This window comes from Eptatretus burgeri, chromosome 4 (genome assembly GCF_056783735.1).
Source record: "Eptatretus burgeri isolate ZD-2024b chromosome 4, Ebu_testis_v1, whole genome shotgun sequence".
In the NCBI taxonomy this organism is placed as follows: domain Eukaryota; kingdom Metazoa; phylum Chordata; class Myxini; order Myxiniformes; family Myxinidae; genus Eptatretus; species Eptatretus burgeri.
This window is the reverse complement of record NC_140964.1, coordinates 132,083,010-132,096,058: the sequence shown is the minus strand read 5'-3', so window position 1 is coordinate 132,096,058 and position 13,049 is coordinate 132,083,010. Positions and strand designations below refer to the sequence as shown.

Below are 13,049 nucleotides of genomic sequence, written 5' to 3'. Positions count from 1 at the left end.
TTCAGATGGTCCTTTCCTTTTGGAGAGACATTGTGAGAGTGTGAGATTTGTCAGGATTGAAAGACATTTTCCACATGTTGGAACACCTGGTGATTTTATCCAGATCTTCAGAGTGTGAAAATGCTGCTGCTTGCCGATCTGAGGGATGACAGATGGTCTGGCAGAAAGTGGAGTCATTAGCAAAGAAATATAGAGGATTTCCCAGAAAGGAGAGATCATTGACGACAACCAAAAAAAGAGAACAGGGTCCAGAATGTTGCTTTGAGCATCTCCAGCCAAGACTGGAAGAGGGGATGAGAGAACTCCATTTAGGACCAAATGTTAGCTGTGACAGGAGAGGAAGTCTGCAAGCCATGAGTGGAGATGGCCTTGGATTCCATAGGAAGAGAGTTTAGTGAGCAGGACAGGGTGCCAGACCGCAATAAAAGCACGAGATTTAATGTCTGGCTTTGAGGACATCCATCCACTATTGGGAGAGCAGAAACAGCCTTTCCACGGAAGAGTGACCTGGTCTGAATCAAATTTGAAGATCGGAAATCAAGCCATTGGAGAAGAGGATTTAATGTCTGAAGCGATGATGGATTCCATAACCTTGCTGATGATGAGGAGAAGGCTGATTGCTCTGTTGTTGCAGTGATCTGTTTTTGCACCTTTTTATGCAGCACGGTAATGTTTACTGATTTCCACACAGATGGCAGAGGACCATGAATAAATGAGAGGGTGAATAGAATGGAGAGAGGGTGAGCAAGAGCAGGTTTTTAGGACACGTGGGCTGATGCCACCTGGACCGGTTGCAGTATCTCAGTCGAGGTTTGACAGTAAGCTCTCCACCTTGTTAGGAGAAAATGATACAGTCCAGGGACAGCTTGGTGCGACTGGCTCTGGGTGGGTACAGAAAGCGTTGGGTTTCGGACACAATATTGAGATGCATACACAGAGTTTAGACATTCAGCCTTTTCACATGCGTTTGATCTTTCCTCATCCTGTTAATCCAATTTGTTCACATTTTGTCTTCATTTTTTGCTTTATTACTTTGGAGTATATGTGAAGAATATGTGATGTTTTATTTGAAAACATCATGAAATATGCTCAGGTGGCATCAAAATGTGAAAACGTTCGAGGGGGTGAGTACTGTTAAGGTTCGAGGAACCACATGCATACAAACATACAGGTGCCCCAAAGTTAGTTTTGCCATTACGTGTATGTGTAGACAGATTCCCTCCTTGGGTTTAGTAGGAAATCAAAGGGGTGCGTTGCGATGTTTTTTTTTTAGTGTGCGTAATAAATCTTTATATCCCATCCAACAACGATCCACTGTCCACCCGCTGCCGACTCGGACCCTCGCTTTCAGAGGCAGAATCTCCCAGTCTGCAGTTCCTTTTCGCTTCCCCAACATTCCAATTCAACTTTGCAACTTTTGCTTGACGAGTCCAGACACGCGTGGAGGGGGCAGGCTCCCTGCATTGCCGAAATCCCGCCCAGAAAGGACGGACCCATTGAAGCTCCGTCCAATCAGGGTGGACAGTGACGTCAGTTTCACCAAGGCCCATCCCCGCTGAGGGAGATCTATAAAATAGGAAGCAACCCTGAGAGCGGCGAGCGTTGGAGTGAGGAGCGTTGCAGTGAGACAGATCATCGGCTGGTAGCGAAAGAAAGGAGGAAGGTCGAAGAGTAGTTGCGCTCTTTTGGGCGTCGTTCATTTTGAGTGTGAGAGAGCTGGGAAGACCTCGACCCAAACTGGACCGGGTCTCTCGTTGGGTCCGGTCTGCAGCCCTCATCCCTGCCTCTGACCCTGCTCAACTCGACCCAGGCTCCTTCGCAGACACGGTCTCCACACGTACGGCCGTGGACCGAACTGCACGGCCATTGACTGGTGCCGTACCACGAAGCATCCCTTCCCTCCAACGTTCACGTCCCCGAAAGAACTGCGACCTCAGCTCACCTCCCTCTCTGGCTGCGGGGGTCCTTTGTCATTCATCTGGGTTTATTCTTGTCTGAGTGTGTGGCGCCATCTTTCAGTAGAATTGCAGAAGTGTTTTTATTTTTTGATCATTGTAAATCTTGCCTGTTTATTCCCGCGTAAGTCTGCTCTGTGTCCTTCTTTTGGAAGTTGATTGTAAATTTACAATCATAGAAATGTTCCCAGTTCGTTTTTGTCTTTTTCTTCATTGGTCCAGCATGGTTCGGATCTCAGTTTAGCCGGGTTTTTATCCCCGATAATCTGTTCATTCTTGCCGGTATGTCCTTGGCAGGCTCGCTCGACTGCATCCGAACCGGAAAGGTAGTTGGTAGATGGTAGATGGAAGTTGGTAGAGTGATCCGGTTCGGGCAAGGTGTCCTGAGGGCGTGGTTCCCTGGTAGTTGAAACTGCGTAGTTATTTAAGTAATTTGAGTTGAGACAAGCGGACCCTACGCTACACGGTGGAAGTATTGGCGTCCACGGTCAGTTAAGTGACCCGCCGCTTCACGGATTTGTACGTGAGTGACGGCCTCCAATTCCGGGAATCTGGTGGGAAACGACGTCACTTCCCCCACCTCGTGGTCATTCTCGCCACCGGACCCCGGCCTGCAACAATACTTTTGCAGGCCACTGGATGTGCAAAAAGGAGAGCAGGTCTCTGAAGAAAAAATTCCCAAGCGATGTTGATAACAAGGGTTGTAGATACAGGAGACCAGTCCTGAAGTGTGATGGCTGCTTACATTCCCTTCCAATTTGCCCGATGGGCTGCCAGACTCACCTGCACTGAGACTTCTGAGAGAATGGCTGGTAAAATGTGCACCTTCCCAGATATCCCAGTCTGAGCAGAGGTATTGCATGAGACATTGTTGGGGAAGTTAGTTTTAACCAAATCCAAAAGGGAGAATTTTTCATTGACAGAAATTTTCCTTGGTGTGTCTCTTTGAACACACTTGGGATATCTCACTACTTTTGGGTTTCTCAACAGAAGTGACATTTCTGCACACAGAATTAATTCTCGCTCATTGAACACACAGAAGTTCCACAAAAATAATCTGTCTTGTTAATCCATAAAGAGAATCTTACCTCACTGGTTTAGATATGTGTGAATCCTTGTTTCAGCTAAGTGTCCTCCAAATAAATGCAACTTTCCCTTTTCATTCCCGTTTCTACAAATAACTGGATTCAAAATCCTGCAACGTTTCACAGAATCTTCCTGTTGAGACCATTGCTGGTGTTTGTGCTTTCTCATCCTGGGAAAAGTGCCTTGTTTGTCTCTCTGCTTCACTTGCATTTTGAGACTGTCGAATAACCGCACACTTGATATTGCCATGTAAAGCTGACCTTGTGAAAAGATCGTTCCGGAAGGTTCATACAGATTGTGTTGGGTTTGACCTTGGTTTTTGTTTGTGGTGATAGTGAATGCGGATCGAAATGGAAATTGATGTGGGCTTATTTCACATCGTAAAAGACCTGAAGATGGTTGAAGATCAAGCTTCCACAATAAAATTATCTTCTGGTCCTGCATTAACTTGTACGTCAAGAGAGGTGGAATGCACATTTCAAACACGTAGTTCAGTTCCATTCTGTGATCCAATTTTTGTGTTGAGATGAAGTCGCATCACAATGGCTCCAATTTTCAACGTGAGGATATGGGGCTGGATGCCATTTCCTTCAAGGAAATTTCGGAACTCAGTCGGGATGTGAAGCTGCTCTTCATTATCATCAGATATTACTTGATGAACATTGATGTGTCATGTTTTTTTTTCTCCCTCTCATTGTCAAGATCTGGTTATTGATGATATCAGTGTTATTTCTGTGGTGTCAGAATGGCGTGACCTGAGTGTGTTGAAATTGCATTAATGAAAAGTAATTTCCAAATGTGATACTTCCTCAACAATGTCAGAGACGATGCATTTCAGGTGGCTTTGTCGCCGTCCAAGAGATTGTGGGGAACTTCTGTGACTTGTCATCACCAACGTCAATGAGAGAGGATGCAAGCACTCTCTTTGACTGGAGTCCTCTAATATTGATAAGCACAGCACGTTAATCCCAGTCCACATCCACTCATTGTACGAAACAGAAGGATCACGTGCTCCTTCCACTTAAGAGACTGATCAGGATTCAGCTATGATTCCTTTTTGATTGCACCTGTTAAATCCACTTCAATCAGTGTTGATGAAGGGGAGGAGAATTTTTAAGCCTTCAAACAAGGATTGTGTGCATGTGACATTCAGAGGGTAAATGGGAAAGTCAAAAGATTTAACTGCCTATGAACAGGGTATGGTCAGGGGGGAGGTGCATCGGTTTGAGAATGTTAGGAACAGCAACACTGCTGGGTTTTTCATGCTCAACAGTTTCCCGTGTGTATCAGGAGTGGTCCACCACCCAAAGGACATCCAGCGAACGGCAGGCCAGTGGTTGAAAACGGCTCGTTGATGAGAGGCCACAGCAGGCTGACACAGATTGTGCAGAGCAACAGACGGGCTGGAGTTAGTCAACTTACAGTCCAGTGCAACATTGGTGCGAAAAGTCCCGTAAAATAATGCTCAACTCGTCGTACCTTGACACGAATGGGGCGTGGCACCCGAGGAATGCACAAAGTTCCACTTCTTTCAGCACAAAAAAACCAAGAACCTGCAGTTACAGTGGGTGAAGGAACAACAACAATGGACAATGGAGGATTGGATAAACGCTGCCTGGTCTGATAAATCCCGGTTCCCACTTTTTCACGCTGATGAAGGAATAGAGTGTGGAGAAAAACATGAGTGCATGCATCATCTTTCCGTGTGTCAACATTATAGGCTGGTGCTGATGGTGTGGGATGTGATTTCATGGCACACATTGGGCCCCATGATAAAAGTGGAGCAACATTTGAATGCCGCAGGATATCTGAACATCATTGCCAATCAGGTGCATCCCGTCATGGTAGCAGTGCATCAATGTGCGAATGGATTTCTTCAGCAAGATAATCTCCCATGCCACAAGACTGGCATTGTCCATGAATGGTTCCCTGAACATGACAGTTAATTCAGCTTGCTGCAGTGGCCTGCCAACTCACCCGATCTCAATCCAATTGAGCATCTGTGGGATGAGATAGATTGAGCCATATTGAGTGGAGATCCATTTTCAGCCAACTTGACCCAACTGTGGGAAGCATTGGAGTAAACACGGGGCAACATCGCCATGGAACACTTTTGACAACTGGTGGAGTCCTTACCACAACGATTGAAGCTGTTCTGAGGGCAAAAGCAAGTGTAACTCGATGTTTGGAAAGTGTGCCTCGTGTTTTGTACACTGAGTATATTACTTGACCAGAAATACCCATCATCGCTCAACAGCTGGTACTGTCCAGGCACATTCAGACACCGCAGACAAAATTGGCGATGAATGCTTTGTTCCATCATCACAGGCTGACCAGGTGTCTTGAGTGTTGCAGGATCATCCCGTTTCATACTTTCCCCGGACGCCATTTTTGTCCGTGCTGTGACACACCATCATGTCCCGCCCCAGTGGATGGGGGATTGTGGAGGGGGGAGGTGGGTGGAGGGGTGTTTGTGAGATGGTGGTGGGTGTTGTGCAGGTGATGAGTGATGAGTAATTATGGGGGTATGGAGGAGGGGGGGACTATGAGGAGGATGATTGTTGATTGTGGAGGGGGAGGGGGTTGTGTGGCATGGTAATTGGTCATGGATGATAAATGGGGTTTCTGGGACTCCCATTCAAATGAATGGGGGATAGGGAAAAACTTTCTGACTCAAGCCCAAAATAGGATACTGATTTTCTCCCCACCTATCCCCTTCCCTCCCATACAAGCAAATGTAAAATTGAGACTGATTTTCTCCCCCTCCCAAACAAACAAATGTAAAATTGAGACAATGAGAGATTGAGACTGACTGATGAAAGCACTTCTTCCCTTTTATATTTTCATTCAACTCAAAGAGCGAACCAACGAATATTTATTTACCCATGTTCTACTTTGGGGAATAACTTCATTTTCTTATAACATTCATTTCCATCGAGTCTATTCACAAAGAATAACTTGGAACTTGGTTCTTGGTTGAAGTGTTTTTGTTGAGCAGAAATGAAATGATAAACTTCTCTTAATGCTCTTATTTGACCACCTCCTGAGCCACATATCATCTTGAGATTGTAGTGAGTTGTTTTTCCATTGTTCATTTGATAACCATCAAAGTTTTGTCCATTCAAGGATCTTGATTTTTTTTCCTTTACATCCTCCAACTTATTTGTTTTATCTACTTTTATCCCGGTTATTTCTTCAATAAGGCTTATTTGATATTTCTCACATTCTTTGTTTTCCATTTAAACACCAAGGCTGATTATATCTCCACTCTTTGGTTTGGTTATTGCTTGGTTCTATCATTTATAAATCACTAAAAAGACGGTGGTAGCCTGTTAAAATTCCCAACCCAATATCTTCACACTTGTACCCAAAAACCAGAAGGGAGACGATTGATTCCATTCTCTAAAGTATATCTTTTTATCATCAAAAGCTCCTAATCCTTTCTTATTTATCTCTTCTGCATATAATTGATGTTTATAACTTCTTATTGTATTCATTTTTCTGTACTCTTCCTTCTTTAAGGTTTAACAGTTGTAATAATGTTTTAAAGTTTATTGTTTTCTTGATTATATTTTTCTTTATTCCCTTTAGCTTCTAATCACACCTTTCATTGTTATTTTTCTCATCATAAGTGAAATCATAAGACATAATATACATTGATATCAATCCTATAAATTCACTCATGACCTTAAAACCCAATTCGTCTTTAAACTTACCAATAACGTTTTTATTCTGTGATAAAAACAACACATCACCTGACTTTTAATTTATTGTATCGTCTAAGTATATATATATATATATATATATATATATATATATATATATATATATATATATATATATATATATATATATATATATATACATATTGTTACGTTTGAGGGGGGGTATGCATTCAAAGGGTAATTAGGATGTTTAATTAGGTATGCCATGCTGTTCGAGTTTACCAGGATCTCGATGTAATAAGTAGTAATTCAGTGGTGATAAGTTGTCTAGTAAATGTTCATTTCTTCAAGGGGGAAATGATAATTGTCACGTAATTAGATAGGGACACGGGATAGGGTAAGTGTGTCTGCGTAAACCCCTTTTTGATATTCTCTGGAGACTGGCCGTGACGTCACAGGACAGTGCAGTGGATGGCTCCGCCCCGTGATCACGATTGGCGGAAGGCGATGGCGGTGGGCCAATAAACGGCTCGATTGGAAGTGACGAGGACGAAGGAAAAAAAAGGTTCTGTTAGGGGTCGAAAAGGAAAAGAAAGAAGATTACAACCAAAAGATCGTGTTTTTTTTGGTGTGGTTCCCTGTGGCGGCAAAGAGCGTCCTTGTTGTTGTGCTGAATCGATCGTGTTCTTGATCGTGTCTTGGAGCCTTGCCGAGCCTCGTGCCTCACCTTGGTTGGCTCTGGGGTTCTGCTGACTCGGAGTACGGGGTCGAACGGCGGGCGGACCTGCCTCCCTCTCCTGCTCGCAACTTGGCGCCAGAACTGGTTCCCTGGCGGCTGTGAGCGGACTTGGACCAAGACCAGGAGGTCGACAGCACCACGGTTTCTCCTGCCCCCCTGACGAGAGCAAGGCCAGCTCGTCCGACGCCGATCCAGGGACAGTTGCGTCCACACCACGGTCCAGCCTGACCACCAGAAATAGCTACTTTGTGTGCGTGTGCGTGTGCGTGTGCGTGTGCTTGGCGCCTTAGAGGGATTGAGAACTGTATATTCATTGGAATTGTCTGTGTTTTTCCCCACGCCCGATCCCACACCATCCCGTCGAATCGCCCCGGATCCCTCTTCTTGCCGAGTCTTGTTATTTCTGGTAATAATAAAAACAAATAAACATCATCAACTCAGTGAAAAGTGACTCGTGCCACCTTCCTCGTCCCGTTTGCGGTAGAGCGATTAGAACCGCCATGTTTGGGTTATAAATAAATAAACCGCCTCCATCGTTTCGGCTCATTCTACGTTGGCGGGACTGTTCAAGTCCCGTGGACGTCACAATATATATATATATATATATATTATCAATCATATCCTCAAATTCATCACTTGTTTTAATTTCTAATATAAAACTATCTATATCCATCCGTAACAATGACACATTATCCTTATACTTTGATTTTAAATTGTTATAGTCATAGTCATACATTAACGACTTTGACAAGTCAAGAATTGTTGTTCCGTTATAAATGGGTTTATTCATTTCAATACTCTCTTTTTTTCAAATGAATAGCACAAATGTTCTCTGAAAACACCTCTGCTTGCTCAAAACTTGGTCTATTATTTAACTTTGAAGCCTGTTTCCAATATGTAGCAAGTCTGATGTTTTGTCAATTCCTGACATTTTCCAGTCTTTCCAAATGCAGCATTATGCATTAATTAATTTTTTTCAATTTTGCTTCTGTTCTCCTTTTTGTATTATATTAATATACTTCTTTAACCAATGACTGTTTAAATTTCAAAATCCCATGAATTCTCCTCACTCTCAATCCAGCAGATAAATATTGTCTCAAGTTCCTTTGATGCAAAACAACTTTTTTTCCCCATTTAATGCAGTAAGTCGTTTTTCTGGAGATTTACCTTTTGTATTAAATGACTGTTGGTAATCACTTCATCATTCTTTTCTTGGACTTTCTTTTCAGGGGCATAAGGTTGGTCTTTATGTTTGTGATAAAGTTCTTCTGGATGTTTTAAATCAACCTCAAAATGATATCCAACTTCAGCTTCATCCAATTATTTTTGACAGGAGACAACAATGTCTTGTAAAACTTTTTCATAATGTTTTTCTGAAACCCATTTAAGTTTTCCAGAAGGTAACGATTGAGACATCGCCCACCCATACAAATTTTTAGCATCATAATACATCAGGTAAGAGTTGTCCTCATTCTTATTGTAATCTGGAAGATATTTGTTATTTGCTTTTTCATGTCTCTTGCAACATACTTGAAATATTCCTCCTCGTTTTGCCTTCTCTATGATGAAAGCATGTCTATATCACTGATTAATTCCAAATTCTGTTTTGTCATTTTTCACAAAGCACTCCAAGCCAACCCTGTGGCTGTGAAATCGTGAGCGGGGTCTAATCCATAAGAATTTTTTTACTGTGACAGACTTCTAAAAGTTTCAAACACATCAGCCAATAACAATACATCAATTTTAAGAAACAAATCATGATGTTCTCCATGATTCTTTGCATTAAACTTCTCCCAAACCTTTTTCGCTTGTGCATAATCTCTATCAGAAATATGAGTTTTATTCAACTTGCAATAGAAACTTTCCCTTGAAGGAAGTTGGGTTTCTTTCAACTGCTCAAATGAATCCACGTCGTCATACGGATATATTCCATTTTGTGATAAGATATCAATCCCTTCTTGATTTGAGAAATGTGATTTAAGATTCAGTAAGTTTTTCATATTTGATGCCAAGTTAGATAATGGACCTGCCATAAACTTGTATGCATCAAGAAATCTGATATGGGTCATAGGGGATGTATGAATTGTTTTTATGAATGAGATGAATTTTTCGTTTGTGTTCGGAATGGCAGAAATATCTCCAGATGTCTTTGAAATTTCATTTATAAATAGATGTGTGTCATAGTGAGCGTTGTTGTGAAGAAAGACAGAAATAATGTTTGGGGGCTTGCAATTAAGATTACAATGGGAATGAGCTGGACCTCCATATTTTCCAGAAAGATGACAATGATCCCTTACTTTGACCTCTCCCTCAATTTTCTCCTCACAAATATGACAGATCCTGTTCTTTCTAAATTTCTTTTTCTCTCCCTTTGTTCATGATATTGGTATATCGGTTTTAACCATGAGTTCTCTTCATCTTCTGCAGTCTTTTTCCAATCGTCTTTCAAACTCCTCTGAGGAATCTTCTCTTCTGTAAAGTTCTAACTTGTATTCATCATCAACAGATGATTTGATATAATAACAGAAACCACAAGGAGTAATTTTTTTTAAATATTTATTTGTGTTTGATTTATTTGGATTTGGAAAAACAGTATCTGTCTTTTCAAGGATACTTTCAAAATCAGCAGAAATCACAAACGGATGGTTTTCGATTTATTAAATTCTTTGAATGATATGTTTGAATCTGCTTTGCGAAAATTGATTACGGTTGATTTATGATTACTGCAATACTTTGAATGTTGATTTAATCGTTCTTTTGAATGAAAGGAGTTGGGACATCTCTTACAAGGACACATTTTACATTCTCTTGTGCAGTTGTGATTTGGTTCATGTTGATAAATGTTTGATGAAAGCATGATGTGATTTTTTTTTCCTTTGAAGTAAAATGGAGAAGGTCAATGTGTGTTTCATCATTTATATTGTTGTTTTAAATTTTTAATACCTGAACTTTGTTTGTATCCGTTAATCCACAGACATTCACAGATACATTTTAATCATTTTCTAAATTTAGGAATATCTCTCAATGACAATGGAAACTTAAAATCTTTAACATTTAATGTATTCTCATATTTCTTATAATGTTCAACCATTTCAGGTTTCCATTGTGGAGGATGTAGGTGAGCACAAACAGACCATAGAAAACATTTATTATCTTTGTTTTGAATATTAACAACTGCTTTCTTAAGTTTTATCTCTTTTGGATAATCAATATAAGAAGAAGCTTGAAGAGGATCTGATTTTAAGATGTGTATATCTGAAAATACTATTTTTGAAATAGCAAATCCACGACCTTCTCGTGTTATCAACATCTTGTTCTTGTCTCCGGAGTTCATCGGAAACACCACATCTTACAAAATCTTGAAATGATGGGATAAAGTGAGGGTTTATCCTCATATCGGGAGTAGTTTCATCGCCTTATCTTACCATATTCAATTTTACTCCAATATAAAACTGAAAAGTTTTCTTTTCACTTCATGTGTTTTAATTATAGTTTCAATCTTTGTTTTACCATATCAACAGCTTCCCTGATTGAAGATGGTCCAGGGTCTTGAATGTGAAACAATCTTATTTTTATAGGTCCTTTAAATGCCCCATCAGTGTTTTCAATGGCGAATTTAGTGGCACCTTCCCTTTCTTAATTGTTCTTGTGCTTGCGTGATTGAAGGTGTTTATTATAATTTTTTGTAAGAATATCATCATCACATCTATCACATTGTTTTGTTTCTTGGTCAAGTGGAGATATTTGTCTGAAAAGATTGAATGTGTGTTTGTTGGTTTAAAGGTGTTTTTTTATAACATTTATATTCATGATTACAAACATTGCAGAACATTGTATTCACCATATTTATGTCACAAAACTTTGCTTAAAATAAAATTTTCTTGAGGAAAATTCCATTTAATTTATGGGTGAATCTGTGCTTAAAACCATTTTATCCTCAAACTTTTTTCACTTTATAAATACAATGTCTCAAGAAACAAAAGACAAGTTTCAATCGATCTCTTCATTTGTAAAAGATACTGAGAAATATGTCGAGGATGTAAAATTGAATAAAGATGAATATAACAACTATTGGATAAAAACGAATACGGTGAATAATATGAGTTCTTCAATTTCCTTCAGTGGAAGGGATTTTCGTGTATCTGGAAGAACATCAATTGAAGTCGCTCTCACAATAGTTTCTCCTGTCCTTCTGGCAATATATTCAAAACTAGAAAAAGCAATGAAACAAGAACTAGTATCAAAAAAGAAAAACCTCATGGATGAAGCTTCAGAAAGAAAAGATAAGACCATCTGTAATATGCAAGGAGGAATTTGTATTTTTTTCAACAACCCGAAAGATATAAATCCTGATGAAATACAGGATGTTACTATATCAGGTGAAATGACATTTCATTCAGTAGTCGTTAAGGATCATTTTAAAATTACCTTTAATATAAAAAATGTTGTAGTTGAATCTGTTCATGAAAAAGTATGCAGATATAGATGGTAATGTTTTTTTCAACTAATTGAATAAGTCATTATTCAACTGAATTTTTCTTTATTCCCTTTCGCTTCTAATCACACCTTTCAATGTTATTTTTTTTATCAATATACGTCAAATCATAAGACGTATATACATTGATCTCAATCCTATAAATTCACTCATGACCTTCAAACCCAATTCATCTTTAAACTTACCAATAACCTTTTTATTCTGTGATGAAAACAACACATCACCTGACATATATATATATATATGTATATTGTTGTGGTTGACGAAATTCGCAAACCACCATTCAGGTCCCTTAGGTGAGATATCTCTGTAAGTATATGTGTAGTTAGGCCCAAACCCGTTGTTTAGAGGGAATAAATGTCATTCATGCGGGCTGCGACCCTTTTAGATAGCCGTTTTTCTTTTACTATCTTTATTTTGGACCAGCCGCCATTACTACCACCACCAACCACGTCTCAACAGCCATCACACAACAACCACCAACCACAACGCCGCTTCACAACAACAGCCACGACCTTTACCGTCACAACTCGCCACCATCGCATCACCACCATTCTTGCGCCACTTGTGGGCACTGATACTGGACTCGTGCAGGGCGCGCACCGAGCAGCGTGTTCAGAAACATCACAGACTTTCCGAAGAAAACGGATCAAAAACGACTCACGCCCACTTCTGTTCCGTCCTATCGGTGAGCGTGGGGCGATTTGGCCCCGCCTCCAGGGCGTTGGAGTGTGGTCGCTATATGCAAATTCATGGATCAAAAAGCATTCACGCCCATTTTTCCTCGGTCCAATGGGGAGCCAGTTGGAGGTGAAGGGTCGGAGGTAAAGGGTCGAAGGTGAAAGAGCGAGACCACGGGGCATATAAGGGGCTGCGTTCGTCAGTCAAGGCAGTTAAGAGTTCGCAGTTCGAAGTTGGGAGTTCGCAGTTGGGAGTTCGCGGAGCCAGTGAAGAGTTGGGACGAGTCAAGAGAGGAGACGGAGAAGGCGATCGGACGAAGCTGTGGAGAGGCGGCGGCGGCGAAGGCGGTTGAGGGGTGCTCGCGTCGGAGTCGGGGAGCTGCGGAGGGAGAGGCCGGCGGCGCGACCGAGGTCGTGGTGGAGACGCTC

The 13,049-nt window shown here is 41.0% G+C and overlaps 1 protein-coding gene across 2 annotated transcripts in view; it reads left to right on the top strand.

Annotated features, from left to right (window-relative positions):
* Nucleotides 1–11,341, top strand: part of LOC147029140 (uncharacterized) — a 62,469-nt gene extending 51,128 nt beyond the window's left edge. Inside the window, exon 4 of one of the 2 annotated variants that reach the window (XM_085876300.1) lies at nt 10,967–11,341. In XM_085876300.1, coding sequence (XP_085732426.1) covers nt 10,967–10,998 — 32 coding nt within the window. In that variant the 3' untranslated portion in view covers nt 10,999–11,341. Of the gene's footprint in view, nt 1–3,879; nt 5,002–10,966 lie in introns of those variants that run through there. The other variant, XM_085876299.1, reaches the window with a different exon arrangement.
* The last annotated feature ends 1,708 nt before the right edge of the window (nt 11,342–13,049 follow it).